The sequence below is a fragment of the Ovis canadensis genome, chromosome 7, assembly GCF_042477335.2.
Source record: "Ovis canadensis isolate MfBH-ARS-UI-01 breed Bighorn chromosome 7, ARS-UI_OviCan_v2, whole genome shotgun sequence".
Classification (NCBI taxonomy): domain Eukaryota; kingdom Metazoa; phylum Chordata; class Mammalia; order Artiodactyla; family Bovidae; genus Ovis; species Ovis canadensis.
The window spans coordinates 69,014,418-69,041,579 of NC_091251.1; the positions used below are offsets into that span (position 1 = coordinate 69,014,418).

At 40.2% G+C, this 27,162-nt stretch overlaps 1 protein-coding gene across 5 annotated transcripts; it reads left to right on the plus strand.

The window, feature by feature from the left end:
• Position 1: 1 nt before the first annotated feature.
• LYSMD2 (LysM domain containing 2) lies at positions 2–27,162 on the plus strand. Of its 5 annotated transcripts, none has more exons than XM_069596516.1 (4): positions 2–241; positions 13,742–14,210; positions 24,748–25,076; positions 26,307–27,162. In XM_069596516.1, the coding sequence occupies exons 2-4, from the start codon at positions 13,935–13,937 to the stop codon at positions 26,347–26,349; spliced, it is 648 nt and encodes a 215-aa protein (XP_069452617.1). In that variant the 5' UTR covers positions 2–241; positions 13,742–13,934; the 3' UTR covers positions 26,350–27,162. The 5 variants fall into 5 exon arrangements, with proteins under 5 accessions (XP_069452617.1, XP_069452616.1, XP_069452615.2 ...); XM_069596515.1 differs by lacking the exon at positions 2–241 and adding an exon at positions 13,327–13,422; XM_069596517.1 differs by lacking the exon at positions 2–241 and adding an exon at positions 19,857–19,893 and having other exon boundaries at positions 13,891–14,210.

Consider the following 27,162-nt stretch of genomic DNA (forward strand, 5'->3'; position numbering starts at 1 on the left):
CGGAGCGGCGAGCGGCGGCCGCGCGGAGGCTGGACCCCCTGCCCCCTGGCTGTCACCCAGGGCTTCCCCACCCTCCGCTGCAGGTGTCCTCGCCCGGAATCTGAGTCCCGACCCTCTAAGCGCTGTGCGGGCGAACAGGACCTCAGCCCTGGGACCAGGCTGTGACGGGCTCTCTTGAGAAGCCTGGGGCTACGGATAGGGTGGGTGGCAAAGGCTTTCCAAGCTTGTGAGGAGCAGCTAGGTGAGTGAGCACCGTTACTTTGAAGCCGTGAGAACACCAGCTTAGACACAGACGAGGCCTGTCCTGGGTTTTACTGGCTTTACGCTGGCCTCGGGCGGAGCGTGGGGAGTAGAGGCTGGGGCACATGCCTGGGGGTAGGGAGGGGGTGTGTCGCGAGGCTGATCTAAAGTTTGTGGGTGAGGATGTTCGCCAGCCCACGCACACGCGGTGGCTTCACTGAGGAGAGCCTCAGCATCCTCATCTGTAAAATATAGACTTAAAGCTTGAAGGTAAGTTGTGAGGACCAAATGCATTTTAGGTGCGTCTGTGGAAGCCCCTGTGGTCAGGCCCTTAGCACATACTCAATAACGTTCCTCAGGAGTTACAGGGAGACCCGGGCACACTTCCGATCTTGAAAGCCCCCGTGTATAATGCTAAGCTAAAGATAGTTGGCCTTGTTGGTCTGGATAAATAAATGTTAAAGCCCACCGGGTTTGCTGTTGTCAGCTATTTAGCCGGCTCACTTCACCCGGAATATGTACTGTGATGTGTCCTCTATGCCAGGTTCTTGGGAGCTACAAAGACAGAGAAAATACTGTCTGGTCTGTGAAGCATGGAAGCGAGGGTGGGGGGTGGAGGCAGGAGGTAGTACGACCTAGGACAAAGATTGAAATTATGAAAACACATGGCGTAATAGGGTTACCTTCCAAAAGCATTTTCTACCACATGTGACAACTCTCCTTTTTGAACTCTTGCTGTGTACTTTCAATGCAATATTTCACGTTATGGTGGGGTTTGCATTTTCCAGATGTGGTGGAAGGAAGATGAACCAAAGGGATGAATGCAGCAGTGCTGGCATAATCTCTGAAACAGGCAAAGAGTGAATGGATGTGAAAGAGCATCATAATCTGGCAATGACCTGTACAGTGGTCACGTGACCAAAATAATGCTGCAGAGAAAATTCCATGTTTGAAAACAGCAGCATCACTTTGCATTTGTGGAAGTACATTTCTATCCAGGTTCTCATTTGACTTTTCCAACTACATTGTGAGATGCAGGTTGAGGATTTTCTTCAGTCAGAGTTCCAAGAGGCACCGAGAGATGATATGAGTTATTCAAGGCCATCCAGCTGGTCACTAAGCTTTCTTCTCTCCTTCTGTCCTGGCCTTCTCTGAGGAGGCACTCTCAGTGCTGTCTTTCATTTGTACATTTCAAAACAGGGCCATGCTTTCCCCAGGAAGAGGGCTGAACCAGAAAATAAAGTTAATTCTCAAAGGCCCTTGGAACTATAAGCTAGAACAATGGCATACCATAGCTGCTGACTGAGAGACCAGTGCTGTGTCCACCAGCAGCACTGTAGTGATGGACTACAGCTTCTATCACTACACTATTGTTACCCAATCTGACTTTAGAATATTTTCAAAATCTCAAAAAGAAGCCCCATATTATATATCAGCAGTCACTCCCTCTTCCTCTAAGACTCCCAGACCCTGACAAATACTAATCTATTTTTTTGTCTTCTCTGGATTTGCTTATTCTGGGTATTTCATACAAATGGAATCATACAACATGTGGTCTTTTGTGACTGTCTTCTTTCACTTAGCATAATGTTTTCAAGGCTTATGAATGTTGTAACATGTATCATTACTTAACATTTTTATGATCAGTTCAGTAATACTCTACTGTATTGGTATATCAGATTTTCTTTATTTTTCAGTTGATGGACATTTGGTTTAATTCCACATTTTGGCTATTAAGAATAATGCTGCTATGCACATTTGTGCACAGGTTTAAAAAATTTTATTTATTTTAAAAGAAACAAAGATGAATATTTTTAATGACAAAAGTTACAATTCACAAAGAAGATAGACATCATAAACTATTAGACACCTACAACAAAGAAGCAAAGATAATAAAGCAAAAATCAGAAGAAATTAAAGGGAAAAGAAAAAGTATATAATCATTGTGAGATATACTAACATTTCTCTGAGAATATTTTTATCAAGTGCAGGAAAAATAATAGGAGTATCTTGAATGATGTCATTAATAATTTAAATATATTTCTATTTAATTTATATTGATCATATCCTACACAAATATATTTAAAACTTTATATATCATACATTGTTATTAGATGTCCATAGGACATTTAGAAAAACTGGCAAAAAGATAGACATTACTGCTTCAAAAAGTAGAATTTTCTTTAATGTGTGTGATTCAGTTATACATATATACATATGTATTTTTGAAATTATTTTCCATTATGGGTTACTACAAGACATTGACTGTAGTTCCCTGTGTGCACAGGTTTTTGTATAGACATATGTTTTTATTTCTCTTGGGTATATACCTAGGAATAGAATTGGTAGGTCATATGGTAACTTTGGGCTTCCCTGGTGGCTCAGATGGTAAAGTGTCTGCCTGCAATGCAGGAGACCCAGGTTCAGTACCTGGGTTGGGAAGATACCCTGGAGAAGGTAATGGCAACCACTCCAGTATTCTTGCCTGGAAAATTCCATGGACAGAGGAGCCTTGTAGACTACAGTCCATGGGGTTGCAAAGAGTCAGACATGACTGAGGGACTTCACTTCACTTCATGATAACTTTATGTTTAGCATTTTGAGAAACTGCCAACCTGTTTTCCAAAGTAGCTGCACCATTTTATATTCTTACCAATAATGTGTGAGCATTCTAATTTTTCTATATCTTGGTCAACACTTGTTGATATGTCTTTTTAAAAATAATTATTATGGCTGTCCCATTTAGTGTGAAGTGATATCACACTGTGGTTTTGATGTGCATTTCTTCAGTGCATAATCATATTGAACAATTTTTTCATGTGCTTATGGATCATTTTTATATTTTCTTCAAAGAAACATCTCTTCAAATCTTTTGCTTACTTTTTAAGAACAATTTATGTTTTAATTTATTTTTGGTCATGCTGGGTCTTGGTTGCTGCACGTGAGCTTTCTCTAGCTGCAGTGAGGGGCTACTTTCTAGTTTGGTATATGGGCTTCTCATTGTGGTGGCTTCCCTTGTTGAGGAGCACAGGCTCTAGGGCACATGGGCCTCAGTAGCTGCAGTTTGTAGGCTCAGTAGTTGTTGCGTGTGGACTTAGTTGCTCCACAGCATGTGGAATCTTTCCTTACCAGGGATCAAATCCATGTCCCCTGCATTGGCAGGCAGATTCTTAACTATTGGACCACCAGGGAAGTCCACTTTTAATTGGGTTGTCTTTTTATTACTGATCTATAAACCTTTTCCATATGTTCTGATTATAAATTCCTTATCAGACATATCATTTGCACATATTTTTTCTCATTCTGTGAATTGTTCTTTTTCCTATTAATAATTTTTTGATGATATCCTTTGGTACACACTCTTTATCAGTTTGAAGAAGTTCCTGTCTATTCCTACTTGGTTCAATGCTTTTATCATGAAAGGGTGTTGGATTGCATCAAAGACTTTTTCCAGTCTATTAAGATGATCATGTAGATTTTTTTCATTTATTCTATTAATATGGTATATTACATTTATTTTCAGACCTTAATGAATTATTTATTCCTGAGATAAATCCTACTTGATCATGGTGTATAGTCTTCTTTATAATCATTGCATTTAGTTTGCTAGTATTTTGTTGAAAACTTTTTTCATATTCATAGGAGATATTGGTCAGTGATTTTCTTATCTTCTGATATGTTGACTAGTTTTGATAACAGAGTAATTCTAGCCTTATAGAATGAGTTAGAAGTGTTGCTTCCTCTTCTATTTTTGGGAAGCATTTCTGAAGGATTGATATTACTTCTTTAGATTTTTGGTAGAATTTACCAATGAAACCATCTGGGCCTTGGCTTTTCTTTACTAGAAATTTGAAAATTACTAATTCAATCTTTTTGGTTGAATTCAGATTATATATTTCTTTTTGAGTCAGTTTTGTTAGTTTGTGTCTTTCTAGGAATGTATCCATTTCATCTAAGTTTTGTAGTTTCTTGGCAAACAGTTGTTCGTAATATTTCTTTATTATTCTTTTTATTTTTGTTGTATCAATATTGATGTCACCCCCTTCATTTCTAATTTTAGTATATGCATTTCTCTGTTTTTTCTTTTGGTCAGTCTAGCTAAAGATTTGTCAATTTTGCTGATCTTTTCAAAGAACCAAGTTTTGGTTTTGTTGATTTACTCTATTTTTTTCTAGTCTCTATTTCATTTATTTTGTGTATAATCCTTATTAAATTTAATTATGGCCAAGATGGTTTCACCAATGAATTCTACCAAGAATTTGAGGAAGAAATAACACCTATTCTCCATAATTTCTTCCCAGAAAATAGAAGCAGAAGGAACACTTCCTAACTCATTCTATGAGGCCAATATTATCCTAATACCAATACCAGACAAAGATATTACAAGAAAGAAAAATTGCAGGTCAATATCTCTTATGAAAATAGATGCAAAATTCTTCAGCAAAGTATTAACAGAGTCCAGCAATATATAAAGAAGTTTACATTACTAGCAAGTGGGGTTTATTCCCAGTATACAAGGCTGGTTCAACATTTAACAAATCAGTGAATATAAAATTAATATAATCCATCACATCAACAGGCTAAAGAAGAAAAGAATCCTATGACTGTATCAATAGATAAAGAAAAGGCATCGACAAAATCCAACATTCATTCATGATGAAAAGCTCTCAAAAAGGTTCCCCCTTTTCTAGAGGGGACCATCCTCAACATGATAAAGAAGATGTATAAAAAACTACAGCTGACATACCTAGTGGTAAAAAACTAGATGCTTTCCCTCTAAGATCAGAAACAAAATGAGGATGTCTCCTCTACTCACTGTTCTGATTCAACATCATACTGAATGTAGCAAGACTAGGAGAGGGAAGGTATACATAGATTGGAAAGGAAGAAATAAAAGTCTTTGTTCATAGATGACATGATTGTCTATGTAGAAAATCCCAAAGAATTGTTTAAAAAACCTTCTGGAACTGCACTATGTATATTACCACATGTGAAATAGATCACCAGTCCAAGTTCGATGCATGAAACAGGGCACTCAAAGCCGGTGCACTGGGACAACCCAGAGGGATGGGATGGGGAGGGAGGTGGGAGGGGGGTTTAGGATGGGGACACATGTACACCTGTGGCTGATTCATGTCAGTATATGGCAAAACCACCACAATATTGTAAAGTAATTAGCCTCCAATTCAAATAAATAAATTAATTAAAAAGTAAAAGTTGAGAGATATACATACATATATATGTATACTTATCATATATTTCATATCATATATATAACAGGCATGTCATATATATATCACATAGAATTTACAAGTCATTCCAAAAAATTATTTAATCTCATATTTCTAACTGAGTACACATGCAAAGGAAATCCTTATCATTAACTATACTGTTGAGTTGTAACATTAGTATTTTTATTCTCAGATTGTTGTGTATGTAATATTCAATAAAACAAACTGGAGACCCTGTTATCTCAAAAAATAAAAAACCTTCTGGAACTAATATGTGATTATAACAAGGTTGCAGATTACAAAGTCAATATACAAAGGCAATCGCTTTCCTGTAATTGTAATTTGAAATAAAAAACACAATATCATTTATGTTAGTACCAAAAAAAAAGAAGAAAGAAAAAGATATTTAGGCAGATGTATAATATCTATATGATTAACAAAACTCTGATGAAAGGAATCAAAGATTTAAATGGTGAGGTATTTCAAGTTTATATAGAGAAAGACTTCATGCTGTTAGGATGCCAATTCTTTCCAACATGATCTATAGATTTAGTCTAATCTCAATTAAAACCTGAGCAAGTTATTTTGTAGATGGTGGCGGTTTAGTTGCTAAGTCGCCAAGTCCAACTCTTGTGACCCCATGGACTGTAGCCCACCAGGCTCCTGTGTACATTGGATTTCCCAGGCAAGAATACTGGAGTGGGTTGCCATTTCCTTCTCCAGGGGAATCTTCCCAACCTAGGGATTGAACTGGGATCTCCTGCAGTGCAGTCAGATTCTTTACGGACTGAGCCAAAAAGGAAGCTTATTTTGTAGATATCAACCAACTAATTCTAAAGTTTATATGGAAAGGTGAAAGACCTAGACTGGTCAATGCAATACTGAAGAGGAAGAACAAAGTCAAAGGACTTAACGCTACTAAAGTTCAGGATTTAATATAAAGCTACAGTAATCATAACAGTGTGATACTGATGAAAAAATACCCAAATAGATCAATGGAACAGAATAGAGAGCCCAGAAACAGACTCACACAAATACAGTTAACTTACCTTTGACAAAAAACAAGGCCAAGTTAGTCGATAAATGATAGTCTTTTTGACTAATGGTGCTTAGTAACTTGGAGAAGGCAATGGCACCCCACTCCAGTACTATTGCCTGGAAAATCCCATGGACAGAGAAGCCTGGACGGCTGCAGTCCATTGAGTTGCTGAGGGTCGGACACGACTGAGCGACTTCACTTTCACTTTTCAGTTTCATGCATTGGAAAAGGATATGGCAACCCACTCCAGTGTTCTTGTCTGGAGAATCCCAGGGATGGGGGAGCCCAGTGGGCTGCCATCTATGGGGTCGCACAGAGTCAGACACGACTGAAGTGACTTAGCAGCAGCAGCTTAGTAACTGGACATCCACATTGCAAAATAATAAAGTTAAATGCAGAGTTCTCACCATTCACGAATATTAACTCAAGATGGAACATAGATCTAAGCTCCAAACACAAAGCTATGGCAAATAGAAAACAACTTTGGAGAAAATCCAGATGACTCTGGATTTGATGATGACTTTTTAGATACAACACCAGAAGCAATTTCATGAAAGAGAAAATTGATGAGTTGGGCTTTATTAAAGCTGAAGTTTTCTACTCCGAGAAAGACACTGTTAAAACAATGAAAAGGCAAGTCAAAGACTGGGAAATATATTTGTCGGCAAAGTTGTAGAGAAATTGGAACCTTTGTACATTGCAGCAAGTTGGAATGTGAAACCGTATAACTGCTATGGAAAATAGTTTGGTGGTTTCTCAAAAAGGTAAACATAAGACCCAGTAATTTCAGTCCTAGGTATCTATCCAAAGAAATAGAAAATAAGGACTTGAATAGATATTTATAAAATGCCAATGTTTATTGTAGCATTATTTACAAGGTAGAAACAACCCAAGTGTCTATCAGCAGATGAATGGACAAACAAAATGTGATATATCTATATTATGAAGTATTATTCAACCATAAAGAGGACTAAAGTTCTGACACATGTTACAGCATGGATGAACCTTGAGGGCATTACGCTAAGTGAAACAAGTCATACACAAACGGACAAATATTGTAAGTTTCCATTTATATGAAATGTCTAGAATAGATAAATTCATAGAGATACAGGTTACCAGGGGCTGGAGAAAGCAGGAATAGGAAGTTACTGCTTAGTGATTATAGTTTTTGTTTGGAGTGATGAAAAAGTTTTGGAAATAGACAGTGTGGTGATGGTTGCACAACATTGTAATTGGTGCCACTGTACTTAAAAATGGTTCAAGTGGTTAATTTTGCTATATATGTATATGTATTTTTTACCACAAATAAGAAACTAATAATGTACTATGAATGTAAAATACTTTGTATGGGTGAGTTATATGATATGTGAATTATTATCAATAAGGCAGTTAAAATATGCAATTATGTAAATATAGCACAATTTACTTATTTGTTCTGCTGCTGAATAATTGATTGTTTCCAGTTTTTGTTTCTCTGAATGATGCTACTGTGGACTTTTTCACAACATATCTCCTGGTCTACAGGTATGAGATTTTCAACAGGGGATATACAGTGTCTAGTATTAGGATTTGTCATTTGTAGGGAATGCACATGTACAATTTTATAGTTTTACTTATCTTAGCGAGTGTTTTTCAAAGTGGCTGTGTCAAATTATACTCTTCCCGGCAATGAATAGAATTCCTATCTTCCCTGGTCACTGGTCTTGCCAAACTTAGATTTTGCCAATCTGGTGAGTGCAAAAGGGTTAACTCTTTCATCTTAATGTAAATTTTTCTGATTTTAATGAGGTTGAGCATCTTTTCATATGTTTATTCACAATTAGGATTTTTTCTTCTGTAAAATTCTAGTTATGCCCTTGGAATATGTCTTTTTTTAAATTGTTGTATAGGAAGTAGCTCTTTAAATATTCTAGATATTAATCTTTGGTTGATGGCATATGTTAAAAATAAAACATTCCTTACTATCAACATTTATGCAGTTTCTGAATTCAGATAGCCAGAATTCAAATAATGAAGAACACCTAGTTTTCAGATCTATTTGGTTCTTGCTTTTCATGTAAAAACTAACTAGAATTTGGATACTGAGGGATAATTCAACATTTTATTAAAATACTTTTTGCTTCCTAGGATACATGTCTCTTAGTTTCTAATTTGTCTTTTTGTTTTCCTTAAAGTATCATCTTGTTAGCAGAAGTTCTCAGTTTTAATGTTGTCATGCTTATTAATCATTTATGAATAAAACTTTTAGTCTATCTAAAGAAATCTTGTCTTGAGAACATGAGGATATTTTTTCCTATATTCTTCTAAAAGTTTTGAAGTTTTATCTTTCACATTTCAGTCTGTAATTCAGCTGAAATTAAATTTTGTGTATGGTAGGAAGTAGAGTCTACCACGTAGATAGCTGATTGTGCTGATGTCGTGTGTTTTACAGACCATTTCCCAGTGATCTGCTACCTTTGTCATAGATGAAGTTCTCCTACATTTGTGATTCTGTTTCTGGCTACATTACTCTTATCCACTGGTTTCCCAGCATCAAAATCATCCTGTTTTAACTATTGTAGCTTTATAGGAATTCTTGATATCTGGTAGAGCAGTTTCCTTTTCCTTATTCTTCAGAAATATCTTGGTTGTCTGTGAGTCTTTGCTTTTCCATATCAACTTTAGAATTAGCTTCTCATATTTCTTACAAACCCATTGTTATTGCATAGAATATACAGATCAAGTTTTAAGATATTGAAATTTTATATGATAGAGTCTTCCTGTCTGTGAACATAGCATAGTTTTTCTGTTTATTTAAATTGTCTTTAATGTATTTTGGGGCTTCCCAGGTGGCTCAGTGGCTTATCAATACTTTAATTGTCCAGTTCTTCTTTTTTTGCTAATCTCATGCCTATGAAATATAGTTTTAAATGGAATTTCTCTGCTTATTGGTGAGTCTGTGCATCTTTCCATTGGGCACTTGAGTTTTATTTTCTGTAAATTGTCTATTCATATCTTTTAATCATTTTTTAGTGGATGTTTTTCTTTTAATTTGTAGGAATTTTAACATATTCTGGATAGTAATTCTTTGTCAGTTATATGTATTCAAATATATTTCCCCAATTTTATACCTTGTCTACTCAAAATTTTAAGGTGCATTTTCAGGACAGAGGTTTTTATGTGTATAATTTGCCAGTTTTTTTCTTTGTAGTTTTTATTTTTGGTATCTTGTTTAAGAAATTCTTTGCTATCCCAAGGTATTTATAAACGTCTTAAAGTTTGCTTTTCCCAATTATATGTTTACTCACTGTACAACTGATTTTGGCATATGGTATAAGGAAGAGATCTAATTTTTTTCCACAAGGATAATTAATTGTGGCGGCAGCATTTTTGGACATAGGTTCATTTCTCTGATATGTGTGGGTCTGCTTCTGGGATTTTTTTTTGATGTCCCTTTGTTACATTGGTTTTTCCCAGCATCACTACTATAATGGGTTAGTTCTCATCCCTTTGTTATAACTCTTGATGATTGTGAAGTTAAGTCTCCCATCCTCATTCTTCTTCAGGAAAGTCTCGGCTCTTCTTTACCCTTTATCTTCTATATGAATTTTAAGATAAGCCTGCCATGTCCTTTGAAGAATCCTATAGGAATTTTGGTTGGAATTTCAAAGTATTTATGTTTTAGTTTGGGAAAGAAATGAAAATTTTCATTATTTCGTATCTTCCCATCCATAAGCGTGGAACATCTGTTTTTGTTTACATCTTATTTTATGTCCTTTAATAAAATGTAATAATTTTTTCCATATAAAGCTTGCTTCTCTTTTATTAAGTTTATTCCTAATTTTTCTTTTGGTATCTAAAAAGATCTCTTTCCACAATTGTATATTCTGATTGTTTGATTCAGTTGGTAATTGCATAATGATCTGTGTCTTATAGTTTGAACAGTTCCAATTTTAGACATTATTTGTATTAGCTGTAAATATTTTAGTATTGTTTATTATCAGTAAATAACAGTTTATTTTGTTTAATCTTTATTTCCCTTTCTTCTTCTTTTTGTTATTGCATTGGCTAGGATTTCCAGAACAAAATTAAATAGAAGTAGTGACAGAAGACTTCCTTTTCTTATTCTTGTTCTCAAAGGAAGTACTTCTAATGTTTTACCATTAGTGGTGAAGTTTGTTCTGTGTTGTAGGCAGATATACATAAAACTAATTTTGAAGTTCTAGTTGAAGAAGGAAAAAAAAAAAATATATATATATATATGTATATACACAAAAAGTTCAGTCTGAGCTGCAAATGTAGATGTTTAACTTTGGATTAGGGAGAAATCAGTATAAAATTCACAGGAAGACTAGTTATTTGGAAACAGTGCAAATCTATGTAGGAAAAAACAACTCACAAAGAACTCTAACCAAATAATATCAAAAAAGCATTGATTCAAGCTGATTAATTTCTGAGAACTAGAGGAAACTTCTAGAGGGGCTTCTAGAGGGGACTTGTAGCTAAAGAGGCTTCCCTGGTGGCTTAGCTAGTAAGAATCTGCCTGAAATAAGGGAGATCTGAGTTCAGTCTCTGGGTTGGGAAGATCTCCTGGAGAAGGGAAGGGCAACCCACACCAGTATTCTGCCCTGGAGAATTCCATGGACTATACAGTCCCTAGGATCGCAAAGAGTTGGACAGGACTGAGCAACTTTCACTTTCAGTTTCAGAGGAAACTCTAGCTTTTTGATCACAAAAAGGAATCATGAAGAAAATCCTGAGAATTGTGTTGAATTTATTTCAGACCATTTTACAACTGTTTTGAAGGTGTTTTATGACTTGGGATTTCTTAAGGCTGGAGAAATTGAAAATAACTAGGGACAGCTTAGAAATTAGTGCTGATAAGACAGAAGTGGGATGGCTTATGAATCTTTGTACATTTTTGGTGTTAACGTTCCCCCTGCGCTTATACAGAGGACTTGGTCATTTTATGAAGCAATTCAGTGATCATTTTCTACCCCTTTATGTGTACTGTTCCATCTTTTGGGAATCTCTGATTCTCAAAGTCATTTTCCTGTTTCCTTATTTAGGCCTGTCTTTCCCCACTTTATATCAGCACTTCCAAAACTGTAGAAATTCTGAGGGGAAAAAAGGGGTTTCCATGGTCAAATGAGTTTGAGAAGTACAGTGTCAAGCAAAATTCAATCGCTTATTTTACTACAGGACCTTCTAGAGCCTTCAGTATTCTAATGTGCATTGTGACTCTCCAAAAGGCAAATAGAGATTGCAGTGTTTCCTCAAGTAATTGATCATGGAACCCTTTCCAAAGAACATCTAATAATACTGATAGAACCCAGTTCATTAATCTTCAAATAAAGACTTCCGGTTCTTCCGTAAACTTTTCTTTAGTGGAAGATATGCTCTATGCTGCCTCTCTACTAGACTTCAACTCTGAGGTCAGTTTCTCCTGTTTTCTTGAAATATTACCTAATCTCCTTTATATTTTGGAACACTTTGATCTCTTTTACATTCTGATCTCCTTTACATTCTGCCTCTTTCTTAGGTCCTGGGATGGGCACTCTGGATACCAACCAAGAGTTCAAGTTCATCCATAGAAGACTTTTGCTAAATAATGTAAAACAGCTTTCAGGATCTTTTTACTCCACCTCAATTCAACTATCAATACTTTTGATGCTTTATTCAAGGCACTGAGCTAAGTACACACTGCTGAAGTTGAAAAGGATAAATAAGATCTAGTTTTACCTCTCAAGAGTATGTATAGAAGAAATAAGACAAGTGTAGGCATTGGAGAAGGAAATAGCAACCCACTCCAGTGTTCTTCCCTGGAGAATCCCAGGGACGGGGGAGCCTCGTGGGCTGCCATCTATGAGGTCGCACAGAGTCGGACCTGACTGAAACCACTTAGCAGCAGCAGCAGCAGCAGTAGCACAGCAGGACACAAAACGCAAGTTAAATGCTAAGCAAGAGGTACACACCACCTTGGAGTTCAGTGGAGAAACAATAACAACTGGGCATTTGGGGGCCAGGTACAGGTGGGAAGAATCCAGAAAGATCTCATTTTGGGATGTATTATGTGGGATGGACCTTAATTTTTCTTAAATGTAAACAGAGAGACTGGAGAAGGGTTACAAGCATAGGGTATAGCATATGCCAGGCATGAAGGTAAGAAGGAGGGGCAAGTTCAAGTGCTTCTGTCTGGTGGGAGCACATGGAGTTTGCAGGATGACTTGTAGATGGGGTATGGCCGGAGCGTGAACAATAAAAATGGAAAAAAGGAGTTGAGTGCCAGTGTGAGTTATATACTGTTGTCCATAGGAAACTGAAGAATTTTTGAGTAGGATGGTGATTCGGGGACCACTTGTTCCTCTCCGTCTCTTATCCTGTCTCCTGAACTCTAGTTCCTTTGTCTCTGTCCAGCACAGCCACATATCGAAACTTCAGCCAATGAATCAAATCTCCAGTCTCCTAATCTGCCCATAGGGTACCTCCTCTTGAAGAGCTGTCCAGAGTACAACAGAATCCCGAGTGCTAGATTCTAATAAACGTCCACCCACTCTGTAGAATACCATCAGAAGGCAGAAAGTTGAGGAGAGGGTGTTCAGATAAAGAATACAGATAAGAAGCCATTGGTGAAGTTAATGATAAAACTTTGGGGAGTAAGATTTCAGGGTATTAAAGAGGAAAATGGTAAGAAAAAACTGGGGACAGGTAGTAAATTCTAAGTAGTGCACCAAGAGAATGGACTGAGCTAGGCAGACTTGCAAAGCAGCGCTTACTAAAACTGGCACTGGTGTGCAATGAAGAGTGAAACCAAAGCGAGTGAAGGGTTTAGAGGTCACACCAGGCCTTAGAAGCACTATCCTCCCCGGAGTGTTGAGGGCACCGGACCCAGAAAGGCTGAGACGGGCCTGGAGAAATTATTTATGTTTAATGGTCTTAATTTTTCTGTGAGGTCCTGTGGTAATGGGGGACTGGGAGAAGTTGAAGATATAAGAAAGCTGAAGCCTGCTATGGAATCAGTAAAGGAGCAGAGCAAAGCTTTGGTGTTTTGCTTTGGGCAGAGTGGGGCTCTGTCGGCCCGGCGCGGGATTCCACCCCGGGACCGAGGGGGCCTATGGGGCCCCAGTGGCTACACTGCCAGGAGCCTTAGCGCTCTCCGCCTGTCGCACCGCGGGGCCAGCCGGGTGGGCAGGGTGGAGCCGAGCGGTCCGCGGGGCAGCAGCCGGAGCTCGTTTCGCTCTCCCTCCTGCAGGTGCGCCTGGAAAGGCGGACGCGGAGGAGCGGGCGGCCGCCATGGCGGGCCCGCATCTTCCCACCGAGGCCTCCAGCCCGCCGTCCCCGCGGAACGGCCCTCCGCAGCCCCTGTGAGGAGGAAGAGGGGGTGGCGGCGGACGAGGCGCCGCCCCTTTGGCGAGCTTCCCGACCCGGCGGCCTCCGCAGGACCCATGGCGGATTCCTCGCCCGCTCCGTCCCTGCGGGCAGGTGGCCCCCGTGCGCCCCGGCCCTCGGCCCCCTCGCCGCCGCCGCCGCACTCGCGTTCCGGCTCCGAGGCCGAGGAGGCCGAGCAGTCGCTGAGCCTGGCACGCACCAAGACCCGCTCGTACGGTAGCACAGGCAGCGTGCGGGCGCCGCTGGGCGCCGGCGTCATCGAGCGCCATGTGGAGCACCGGGTCCGCGCCGGCGACACGCTGCAGGGCATCGCGCTCAAGTACGGAGTCTCGGTGAGCAGGGCTGGCGGCCGCGGGCGGGGGCGCAGCGGCTCGGGGCGGGGCGCGCGAGGAGCCGGGCATCGAGGAGCAGCCAGCGGCCCCCGGCGGCTCGGCCTCGAGCCGCTCGCCCAGCGCGCGCTGCAGGGACAGCGACGGAAGGCTCTCCCGGGTGGGCGCATCGAGTTCCCGATGCCCTGCCCACACTCGGATAGTATCCGCCGCGTGAGGCAGGCCAAAGAGGACCAGGGCATCGGCACCACCCGGACCCAGATTCGCCAGATTTTCATTCCGGGTCATACTGCTACATAATATTTCCTGAATGCCGAACTGATGTGTGGATTTGGGCAGAGAATTTTGTTTTCTGGGTAAACAAGCACTATGATGAGTCAGGAAGGGTACAGTTGTTCCCGCCGGATGGTTTTAGTTCTATTGATTATGCTTCTTTATTTAGAAGTGAAATTACACTCCTGGGCTCACTGGCAACTGTGAATGTGACACCTGTCGCTAAGCAGCGGCCAAGAATGTGGTCCAGGTGAGCTGGAGAGCTGTGTTTATTATAAATTTATAAGTGCGGGTGTGCCTGTGCCTTGGGCCTATTGCTTTACACCTCTGGGAAGAACATGGAAACCTGAGGGAGCATATTTTTCATTAAAATTACTTATAATTAACTCTGAACTATGTGATAGCTTTTTTACATATGAGTTCTATATCAGTTTTCAATGTTCTTCCCTGAAGCACCCTAGACAGCAATAGGAAGAAAGGTGATCTTGTCTTTATCTTTCTCTGCAAGTGAAACTCTTTCTGGCTCTTCACCAGTGACAAGAGACTGAGTCATCTCCTTTGCACACCCAAGCTGGTGTGTGTTTACCTGGCAGGTCCTACTGTCATTTAAACAGTCTGAGAGCAGGGATCTTGCTGTGCAGACATGAACCGAGGATTTTGTGCCACGGTTTGTCCTATTCTGTCCGCTTGGGAGTTTCTAAATGTGAACATAGAACTTCAGTCCTTATATTTGCATTCATGGGGACTGGTTTGAGTCAAAGCCAGAAGAAGCAGTTAGGAAGTTATCAGTGGCTACACCTTCTGTTGAGTGCCTGCTGTGTGCCAGGCATTGATTGCATTTGTCCTGGACCATCTTGTTCTCACTCAGTTTGATTTTCCCACTAAGGCTTGGAGATAGGTGTAATTAATCTCCTTTTTACAGATGAGAGGTAAGGATATTTTCCAGTATTCCATTCCAATATTCCAATGCTTATTCATTGAGGTTAGCTTGAATTAGCACAGTGATAAAGCATTTGCTTTGCTCTAGGTATTACTTCTGATTTCCATCCTTATTTTTATCCTAGTCTTATCAAGTCTTTCTCATTTTGATTCCTCCAGAAGGACGGTCTTTTGTCTGTGGTTTCTGTGCATCTTTTCTATTCAGTACTAGGCCAGGCCTACTGTACCTAGGAATCCATGATATCCAGAGAGTGTCATTTCCCTGGCCTCTACCCACAGAAGCCTCTCTGGTCCTCATTGCCCTCCATGATTCCATTTGGGTTTCTCAGAGCTCCTGAACATCTGTTCACTGCAGTTCTCCACCTCTGATCAAATGCTATCTAATCCCTATTTTCACTGATATAGATCCTGTTCTTGATAACTTTATTATCCCTTCTCATTAAAGTGTAAGTCAGATTTTTCATTACCTTTATAAAGACTTAATTTTATGATGTTAAGCTCAAATATAGTGAATTGGGAACTATAATCTGTAACCACAATCTATTTTAGTGTTTCTCAACTGCACCCCTATAGATACTAGGGACTGGATAATTCTTTGTCTCAGGGAACTGTTCTGTGCATTGTAGGATGTTTAGCAGCATCTCTGTTCTCTGCCCAGTAAATGCCACTAGCACTGCCCCCCACTCCCATCTAGAAATTCATCCACATATTCCCTGAGAAACCCTCCCTCTTGGTTGAGTGCCAATGGTTCTCATTTACTTTGGAGTTTGAACTCCAGTTGATGAAATTTTTAGAGATTCTTCCCACTGTTTATACAGAACTAGTAAAAGTGAAGATGCTCACCATAACAGTGAAGTGATATTATTGAAGTTATTAACTACAGATGTTAATTGGATTTACTCATTAAAAATTGGTTTTATGTGGAAGTTAAAAAGGCAGAAAGGTTTTTCATTCCTCAATTAAACAGAAAGAAGTTGAGTTAGTTAAGTTTCTCATATTGATTGCCAAGATCACCCACATCATATTTAAATTAAATTGCTTAAAGGAGTAGGTAATGAGAAATTGGAGATTTCGAGCTTACCTCCAACCTACTGGATCCGAATATCCAGTAAAGGAGCCCAGGAATGTTCCTGTTTTATAAGCATGGCCCCTTTTCTCATTCAAAATGTACTGTCCCTTCTTGGGATCTTTGAACTTGCTGTTCCATCCATCTGTGGGGAGCACTTTCCCTGATAGCTGTATGCAGGGCCATGTCATAGCTGGGGGAGCTGTGCAATCACATAAACCCATGCTTAGAGGAATCCTGCAGTTAATGCTCTGCTGTTGCTGCCTGTAAATGTTTAATAATTTGTTAACAGTGGCCCCACATTTTCCCTTTCCTTGTGCGTGTGTGCGCAGTCGCTTCAGTCGTGTCAGACTCTGCGACTCTGTGGACTGTGGTCTGCTAGACTCCTCAGTCCATGGGATTCTTCAGGCAAGAATACTGGCGTGCCATTTCCTTCTCCAGGGGATCTTCCCAATGCAGGAATCGAACCCATGTTTCCTGCATTGCAGGGGAATTCTTTACCAGCTAAGCCACCTTGGGACCTGCAGATCATGTGGCTGATACTGGCTTTGTGACCTGCTCTCCCACTGCCTTCAAGTCTTTGTTTAAATATCTCCTCCTTGAGGCCTTTCAGACCACTCCATGTCAAATTGCAACCTTCCTTCACCCCAGTGCCCTTCCTCTCTTTCCTGTTTCGCTTTCTCAACAGTGTTTATCATTCATCAGATTTTTCTTTTTTTTTTTTTTTTTACCTCCAGCTTCTACCTTTCTGGTGATACACTAGTGAATAACTAAAAGTTCTTATCCTCACGGAGCTTATATTTTAGGCAGTGGAGACAGTAAGTAAACAGAGTATATTATATGTCAGATACTGACAAGCAAAATGAAAAAAAAAATTAAGCAGGGAAAGGAGATTAGGCTGGTGGCTGTGGCTGCAATTTTAAATGGTGTGGCCATGGAAGACCTCAGTGAGGGAAACTGAAACTACTGGGGATGAACTAAGAAGCTATTAAATATAGTTCAGATCTCAGACAGACTTGCAGGGGCTGGAATTTCCCGGGCTGTGCTTATCTCCACTGAGACATTAAGTCCCTTCCCCTAACCCAGTATTCTATATTTTGCTACAGCTTTTTCGGCGATGCCAGTTCCTTTCACTGGGGGCAAGCCTGTGGAGGGAACTGACCGATCGGGCAGCTGCTGGGAACTTTTTGTTTAGAAGCCCTGTGTATACCTAGAAAGTGAGTGAGAATAGCAAGGGAAGCTATTATTTGCACACACTTTGTCTTTTTTGTTTACCCCCTCACAACTTCCCTGACCTCTACCCTCTCCAGACAGTTGTGCCAACCCCCATCTCTGTGTCCAGTCACTTCCTGTCCAGATTTTTTCCTAGGGTCTTCTCTTTGCCTTCCAATGAGCTGTTGAGCCCACTTGCTTTTTCACACTTTTTCTATCAGAAGTCACCTTGCTGAGAAAAGGTGAAATGATTTTCATTTTAGGGGGAACAAGAGTGGTTAGTTAGAAATGTAAGTGTATGTAAATCTTTTATGTTTAGAACTTTAGCCCCTTCTGCTGTTACTGGAAACTGTTGACTTTGCTGGTCAAAGGGGAGAGAACCATAAATAAATAGTATTGCCTGTTGTAAGAGGTATGGTACTAAGGTAGCCCTTAGTAGCTTTAGGGTTTAATAGATTCTCATGCCTTCTTTATTTAAAAGCAACTTTATCAAAGTATAATTTATATACTATAGAATTCACCCATCCTAAGTGCATAATTCAAGGATTTTTCAAGAGTTGTGCAGCTGATCTTGGGTGGCCTCAGGCTGCAGTGGCTTGGGTGGGGCTTAGGTTCCCAGTCAGAGATTGAGGCCGGGTCACGGCAGTGAAGGCACCAGATCTTAGCTACTAGACCAGTGGTCAGTGACAAGGGCCCTGACCCTTCGGCTTTGCAGAAAAGAATTTCCACGAAGACAGAAAATACTGAGGCAAGTAAAGTATTTATTAGGAGGGAAAAAAGAGTACAGTGTGTGTGGATAGACACATGGGCAGATTCAGAGGGAGTGTCCCTGAGTTGTGCCCTCGTGGCAGTTTGAATTATTTTTGGGGGCCTTTTCTCCAGTTTTCCTTTAGCCAATCATTTTTATCTGCCTGGTTCACAGTCCATATTTGGTGTATCTCAGGATCCAGCCACGTGTGTGCGCACATCTGTTAGCTAGGATGGATTCTACCTAAAAGGCATCTGGGAAGAGCAGCCCTTGACAGAATTCTCCTCTGGCCTCCAAGGAGCCTTTCTGTGCATGTATGGTCAGGGAAGTCGCCTGACTTCGAGAAATATGTGGTCTGAGCAGGGCCCAGCCTCCTCCTCTTAATTGTCCTGCTATTCTTGTCTTGAGTTTCCATCAGTAGAGAATGAATCTCCAATTGCTTTACTCTGGGGGGCCCATCTGCCTCTGGCCTTCCAGCCATCACCACAGTCCAATTTTAGAACATTTCCATCACCTTGCAAGGATCCCTTACTCCCTGTTCCCTTCCGTCATCCCAGATAACCATGAGTCTGCTTTCTAATCTCTAGGTTTGCCTTTTCTGGATATTTCATAAGTGGGATCTCATATATTCTTCTGAGATAACATGGAGAAGAAAAAAATTCTTTTCCTTATTAGCACATGGCAAAGGAGAAGTCTGATCATCACCAACCCTTAGAATTTAATAGGAGACAGCCAGGTGAGGAGGTTGAATCCAGCACTCACTAGGAAATGATCTTGAGAGAATCCTTTAACATTTAAGTCTTGTTTTCCTATAATGATAATAATAATCAAATGAGAGTTGAGTGTATATGAAAATATTCCATAAATGACACAGTGCTGTGTTACATGTTTATTATGTATCCTGAAATGTTTTGGGAAGGTTTTTTTGTTTTTTTCTTTTAAATGAATGGAGAGGAAGAAAAAGAAACTTTGAATATTGCATCTCCAGTTAGGTAGATGGCCTGATGAAGCTGACCTAAAATAGCCTTTGGGGAGAGTTCTTGTTCAGGCCTAACAGCAGCTATTGAGATCACTTTTCGGGAGACATTTTGTGAATTCAGAGTGAATTCACCTTTGCACCGTGTATTTACAGGGGGATCATTTTAAACAAGTTGTTGATGGATGTGTTCCATCTGATTTCACCACAGTGGTCCTTGGGGCTGTCCTGTCAGCTCTTACTCGATTGTTTCATAATCTGTTTCTTAGTGAGCAGATGGTAAATTTCACTGAGTCACAGTACTCAGTCCTGATTAGGAAAGACTTTTAAAATGAAAACATTTGGCTGCTGTATCTCCCCCTCCTAGTCATCTGCCCTCAGGAAACAAAGGGTTGTTCTGCATTACTCTGAAAAGGTCACACTTTCTATTTTCAGCACTCGTTGGATCCTTGGAAATACTGAAGGAGGGCAGGTGGGTAAGGTGTAGAGTGTTTTAGCTCTTCCTTGGATTGGATCGTGACTTTTCTTAGTTTTATGTGAGGTGAAATTCCAAGAACCTTAGACCCATCTAAGTTCAGATGAAAGTGTAACACATTCCAAAGCAAATTAAAATATTTCACTGTTTGGGATTATTTATATCCCTTGTCTATGCTACTGCAGTTTCTTCTATAACTGGGCTTCCTGTTTCAACTAACGCCTCTTTCTTACCAATCCATTTTCCATAAAGTGGGATGATCTTCAAATCATTCCACTCACTTCCTCCACACACCCTCCAGTGGCTTCCCATTACATTTAAAACAAAATCCAAATTTTATTTATTATATGAGTGACCTACAGCTTGCTCTTTGCTCTCTACATTTCAGCCATGAAATTTCAGCTGGGGCCTTCTCTCTGGCAAGAATCCTTTTTTGTTTCCCCTGACTTTTTGCATGGCTGGTTTCATTCCTTAACTTTACTATTGGTTACAGAGTTTAGAGCCTATACTTGTAAAAAAAGAACAAGTTAAGATCAAATTAAATAGCTTTTAAAAAGAAAAAAACTTAATGCTGTTACCTCGGGGCAGTGACAACATGTTATTCATCTGGGATTGTTTATATGAAATTTTCTTTATATATTTTTACTTTGTGGGAGAAGTATTTTTTATTGAGAGAAAATTCCTACCTCCTTTTCATTTGCTGAATACATGTTAGGATCTGCCCTTACTTGTTGCTTTCTCACTTTTAACCAAATTTAATGATAGTTGCTAGCATTTTTAAGTGCTTCTGTGTGCCATGCATTGTTGTAAATGTTTTACATGAATTAACCCATTTAATTGTCATAATAATCATATTGTATAGAAAGTACTATTATTTTCCTTAATTTACAGAAAAGAAAACAGACATAGGGAATGATTATAAAATGGTAAAGCCAGAGCCCTTGTTTCTGCTTGCACCCTTATATTAACCTCATTTACCTGTTTTCACCTTCAGTTTCAAATCTGCCTGTCCTTAGATTGGTTCCCACCTTGATGCCAACTGTGGATATTGCTGATGTTCTTGATGCTGGCATCTGTGTGTCATCTTAGAATCTAGCTCATCAGACTCAGCATATAACTTAAATACTTGCTGGCAATGCTGAAATGGAGGTGAAGCAGTCCCTGACCTGGAGAAGCTCATAGACTTGTTAGAAGAGGCAGTTCTATTGTTACATCAATGGTACAGTGGCATGCACGAGAGCTGGGGCCCCCACCCTCACTCCCTGGGGACTCCCTGGCTTTACCCAGCTGTGGACTCAGTCCCTTGTCTTGTGCTTCGTGTCATCGGCCCCTTGCAAGAAAGGCTGTGATGGCCTTTCTTGCTCTAAGTGATAGATATATCAGGGTCCCCAAAGACTACAGCTAGTGCACCCCAGGGCTTCCCTGGTGGCTCAGAGGTTAAAGCGTCTGCCTGCAATGCGGGAGACCTGGGTTCGATCCCTGGGTCGGGAAGATCCCTGGAGAAGGAAATGGCAACCCACTCCAGTATTCTTGCCTGGAGAATCCCGTGGACGGAGGAGCCTGGTGAGCTACAGTCCATGGGGTCGCAAAGAGTCGGACACGACTGAGCAACTTAGCTTTCTTAGCGCACTCCAAGGGTGTGGCCCTTGAAGGTTTAATGCAGAGACATTTGTAGAAGTGGGAATAGGATTAAGGGATGGTGAAGACGAGCAACAGCAGGGAGACACTACTCCCAGGCCTGAGGGCCGGGGGAAGGAGTGTGGTACCCGAAACTGAGGAGAGGGGGAGGAGTGGACAACGGGGCTCCAGGCAGGAACTCTGCCACAGAGGGATGCAGGCACCAGAGCCATGGTGTGGCCATGCTGCCGGTGGCCTTCTTTTGGAACACCGACTGGAATTCCAAGAACAAGGGGCCTTGGGAAGTGCAGTTCTGATGAGGTCAGCCTGCTGGGGTCAGAACAGGCTCAAGAGACTAGGGTATGGATTGGAAGCTGAGGGTGAGTTTAAAGGGGGAAAACCCAACACAATAGGTAACTTACTACTGCTTTCTGGTTACTTCTCTGGGTTCATCTTTTAGGCCTGTTTCTCTGCACACGTGCATGCGTGGTTAGTCATGTCCAACTTTTTGTGGCCCCATGGACTGTAACCCACCAGGCTCCTCTGCCTATGGAATTCTCTAGGCAAGGACATGGGAGTGGGTTGCCATTTCCTCCTCCAATTTCTCTGACCTATGTTAATTATTAATCCATCCATCCTAAGCACTTAGTGTATATATCTTTGCTCGACCTGGGAAGCTGTAGAAATAACAGGTCTAGTCCTGAGGGAATTCACAGTTTATGGTTGATGTTCCCAGCCCATCCTCAACAACCAGATCCTGGTGTTCCCAGCTGTTTCTGTCTTCTATCATTATTTCCAGGTCACAGTGACTGTTAGCAATTGTAGGCCTCTGCCAATAAGTATTTCAAAGGGTGCTGTATCAATGAGAGTCCTTGCATTTATAAGTGACAGAAAACTCAAATTGAACTAAGCAAAAAAAAAAAAAAAACCCCAAAACAAAAAACCCCAAAATGTGGCATTTACTGGCTTATTAGTGGAACTGAAGGGCATGAGGGTATTTGGGCTTCAGGCTTTGGTTCAGTGCTCCATCTCCTCCAGGGTGACCTTGTAGTTAAGTTCCTTGTGGTAAAAGGATGGCCGCCAGCAGCTCCAGACCCATCTCTTTCCCGAAGGGAAAATAGAAGTCCTTCACCTCCAGACCCAGCAGAAGTCTCCTTGCATCTCTGAATTGTTCTGAGGTGGGACTGTGACCTGTCAGGACAGCTTGGGCAGCATGATGCTTCGGAGGGCAGGAATGAGTCATGTGTTCACCCTGGAGCCAGGAGAGGGCTCAGTGTCCTCGGAAGCCCTCGTACTAAGAGAGATGGAGGACGTGGTGAAAACAAGAGGTCCTAAAGGCAGACTAGGATATACCTGAACCTGCTCTGGACACATTTTCAAGTTCTTTAAGTGCCTCAAATTTAAGCCTAAACTAGACCAGAGACACTTAATGATTCTGAGATTTTAATTTTGTCTCTAAAATGTATCTGCATATGTTCTTTCTCACCCTTGCCTTCTCTCCTTTAACTAGAAACTAGAACATAAACAACCATCCTACACAAAAAATAAAAGATAGCATTGAATGTGCTATTTTGTGGATTCAGCTTATAGTTAGAAAGCAGAAAGAACAGGGTGTATTTTATTTGACTTATTTTTTCAGGCTCTTTGAAGTAGAAATCTAATTTTTTCACTCAATCGGTTTGGCATTAAAGGATCCTAGAATTGGGTTCCATTAGTCATGTACTTTAATCTTGGTGTTGTATGGACTTCAGAGTCAGACAGAAATTCTGGCTTATACAGAACCACGTACACTTGGTCAGATCGGTCATCTCCCGTGCCTTAATTTCTTCATAGGAAAATGGAAAGTAAGTACCGTTTACTGCTAAATTGTCTCTCCCTTTCACATCTATGCTTCACATCTGTGTCTCTATCCTGTATGCATATTTACGTATAAACTCCCATTTAATCCCTCCAACTACCCTGTGAAGGGTAGATGATACCTGTTTTATATGTAAGGAAATAGGCATAACGAGAGAAGTAACGAATTTATGTTCAGTGTGTGTTGGTAAAGCTGGATTTGAAACCAGATCTATCACATCCCCAAGCCTGTGTGCTTAGCTGTTATTCCAAGCTGTCTTGTTGACATATCTCACAAGATCGGATGGTGTCGTGCATGCAAAGAGCCTACTAGCATGGTGCAAGTCCCCAGGCTAGGTGGCTGGAGAAGTCTGCAGAGGCATGATAGTGTGGCATGATGAACCTAAGCAGGTGCTTGCCTGACAGTTCTGCACCAGCACAGCCAAGGATGCTGTCTGCACTTACCTGCATTTGGGGACCTAGGCATGCCACTTCAATCCCTTGAGTCTCCCTTTCCCCATTTGTAAAAGAGGAGATGATAATATTGCAGAACTGTTAGGAAGGTTAAATGAGGTAACATATACAAATTCCATTTCCCCTTTCATCCCTACCTTACATCTCCATTTCTTTGGTTTGGAGGAATTCACAGGCTGTGAAAGAGTTTGAAGTTTGGAAACCTGTATAAAATTCTGGCTTCTGCATCTCCCCACTGCATGATGATTCCATGGCATATAATCTCCTTATTTTGTTTCTTTTATTTGTAAAGTGGATTTTCAAGTACCTAATCCATAAGGTAGAGAAAATAAGATACTCCATGTAAAGAGCTCCCTACCTCTTTCCTTACCTGTCCCACTTCTACCCATTCTTCAGGCCCCCATCTAAAGTCAAAAGAGTCAAAATCAGAACCCCACCTTTTCTGTGAGGCCTTAATGACTGCAGTCCCAGCCTATACCATTCTTCCTAATTTTTGTACTTTCTTCCTTTACCACCTTCTGTGTCCATTAAATTTACCATCTCGAGATGGGAAGCACTCCATAAAGAAGATCACTGCACTGGGAAGTTTGTTTAAATCAGATAATAGAAATGTTAAAATATGATTGAAATGTAGTAAATAATTGCTAAATATTCTACATTTTTTAACTTCAGGGATTTAAGTTGCTTGGTAAAAGCTGCCTTAGAAGGGAAATAATACAACTGGGGAAAAGTTAGTCTTTCTTCTTATAAAATTGTGAAAGAGAATTTTCTGGCATCTCTTAAAATAACTGGGGGTGTCTGGGAATCAAGAATCTCAGATCTAGAGAAAGCATATTTTGCTCATGAATATTTTTAGCTTATGTTGTGTAATAAGCCCTACTTTTAGACTTATTTATATGTAACTGTTTTTTTTAAACATTTTAGATGGAACAAATTAAAAGGGCAAATAAACTGTTTACCAATGATTGTATATTTCTGAAGAAAACTTTGAACATCCCAGTTATATCAGAGAAGCCGTTGCTGTTTAATGGACTCAACTCTGTAGATTCTCCAGAAAATGAAACTGTTGATAGTTTTTCTCATGAAGAGGAGCTGGTAGGGTCTGGGGAAGATGTCTCTCCTCCCAGCCCTCAAGAATTGGATGTTCAGCCCATGCAGCCTGAGGAAGTATCAGCCAGAGATTTCCTGCAGAGGCTGGACTTGCAGATTAAATTATCAACACAGGCAGCCAAGAAACTGAAAGAAGAGAGCAGGTAAAAATACCCTGGAAAAATGTCAGCGGCTGAGTAAATTACTCTTAAGATGTCCTTGCTTGGTCAACTTGTCTATTTTTGCCTTTAAAACTAGATTTTAATGCTAGAAAGGCATTTTTAATGTATAAATGTAAACAGAGCTAGTGCATTCTATATAAAGCATTGTCTGTTGCAGCACTTTTGTTTGTGGTATTTATAAAAATTTACTTCTTTGCTTTAATAGCATAACTATCTAGCTAAGCAATTCTGGGGAGTGTCCAAGTAGACCTCTAGTTGATAGCATCAGAGAAAGCAATGTCCTAGAGAATGCTTGTAAAATGCTGTTCTTTATGAAACTTGTCAAGGACATTGTCTATTATTGGTTACCAGATGTTTCCTAAATAAGGTCTTATGTGAACTTTTCCCTTTGTTCTTTAATTTGGTACTAAGGCAAAACTTTCGCTTATAGAATCGATTTCCTTCTTCCTTTATGGTTCCTAGAATGACACAACTTACTGTGTTTTCTTTTTTTGCCCTGGCTACCAGAAAGCTTGCAGCCAAAACTGGTCCTCAGTTCAACTAACCATTGCTGATGTTAATGTATTTTGTTGTTGTTTAGTTGCTCAGTCGTGTCCAACTTTTTGCGACCTCATGGACTGTAGCCTCCCAGGCTCCTCTGTCCATGGATTTCCCAGGCAAAAATACTGGAGTGGGTTGCCGTTTCCTTCTCCAAGTGATCTTTCTGACGCATGGATTGAACCCGAGTCACCTGCTTGGCAGGTGGATTCTTTACCACTGAGCCACCTGGGAAGCCCTTAATATATTTTATCCCTCTCCTTTCCGTAGTCTTGATTTTTAATTTCTGTTTTACCCATCTTATTATATATATATATATATATATGCCTTTTGTTGTAGGTACCTCAAATCCTTTTGACAAAGACGTAGGCTATTAAAGATACAAACAAATGTAAATGTGAGTTTAATTAATTTATAATTTAATATAAATTTATATAGTATAAACAAATACAAATATATGACAAATACTATTCTTTATTCCAATAACTGAGACAGCAGTAAAATGAGGACAATGAATTACACCTTAGTGTTTGCATTTTGTACAACTTTTAAGGCATGCATGATGTTATAAATTGATATAACTCCTACCCTGGATGTTAAGTTGTACAATGAATATATGTATTTTCTGAGTACAATTTTTCAACACTGATTTATGCTGTGTTTCTTTTTTTTCAGAGATGAAGAAAGTCTCTATACAGCTTCCCTTTATCACAGTTAGATGATCAGGGGGCATAATCTAACCTGGTTAAGAGATGGCTGGATCATAAAGAAACCAACAACAGATGATTCAAAAGCATCCTTTTGGATTCTCATAGAAATGGCACCCCACTCCAGTACTCTTTCCTGGAAAATCCCATGGACGGAGGAGCCTGGTGGGCTGCAGTCCATGGGGTTGCTAAGAGTCGGACACGACTCAGCGACTTCACTTTCAGTTTTCACTTTTCCCTTTCATGCATTGGAGAAGGAAATGGCAAGCCACTTCAGTCTTCTTGCCTGGAGAATCCCAGGGACGGGGGAGCCTGGTTGGCTGCTGTCTATGGGGTTGCATAGAGTCGGACACGACAGAAACGACTTAGCAGCAGCAGCAGCAGCAGCAGCAGCATACATCTTTAAATCACAATTAATTAGTTCCAGCTACAGCAGTTGCAATGAAGTCACTAGTTTCCTCAGGCTTTCTATGATTTTCAGTCTTTATTATGGCATGATAGCAAAACTGTGTCTTAATGCTCATCACTTTTGCAGGTGGTGGTAGTTTTTAGACTAGCTTTTGTAAATACTAGCTGACATAAAGCCTCAAAGACTATTTACATATTCAAGCTGAAACAATGTTTATCTCCTGAGAAATCTTAATTATGTGAAAAACATGGTTGCTGTTTAAGTGATGCTTATTTTGCTATGTGTTTATAACTTAAGTGCTATATATATATTCACATATATTTCGATATGTATGACTATAAAGCAAATTTTGTCTGCTATTTTGTAAAAACAAACTACAGAAGTCTGAATGAGAAAATAAACAATGTTTTCATAA

Coding starts and splice junctions, on each gene's coding strand:
- LYSMD2 (XM_069596514.2), top strand. CDS start 13,500: ATGGAATCAGTAAAGGAGCAGAGCAAAGCTTTGGTGTTTTGCTTTGGG. Junction 14,211..24,747: donor CGCTCAAGTACGGAGTCTCG/GTGAGCAGGGCT, acceptor TAAACATTTTAG/ATGGAACAAATTAAAAGGGC. Junction 25,077..26,306: donor AAACTGAAAGAAGAGAGCAG/GTAAAAATACCC, acceptor CTTTTTTTTCAG/AGATGAAGAAAGTCTCTATA.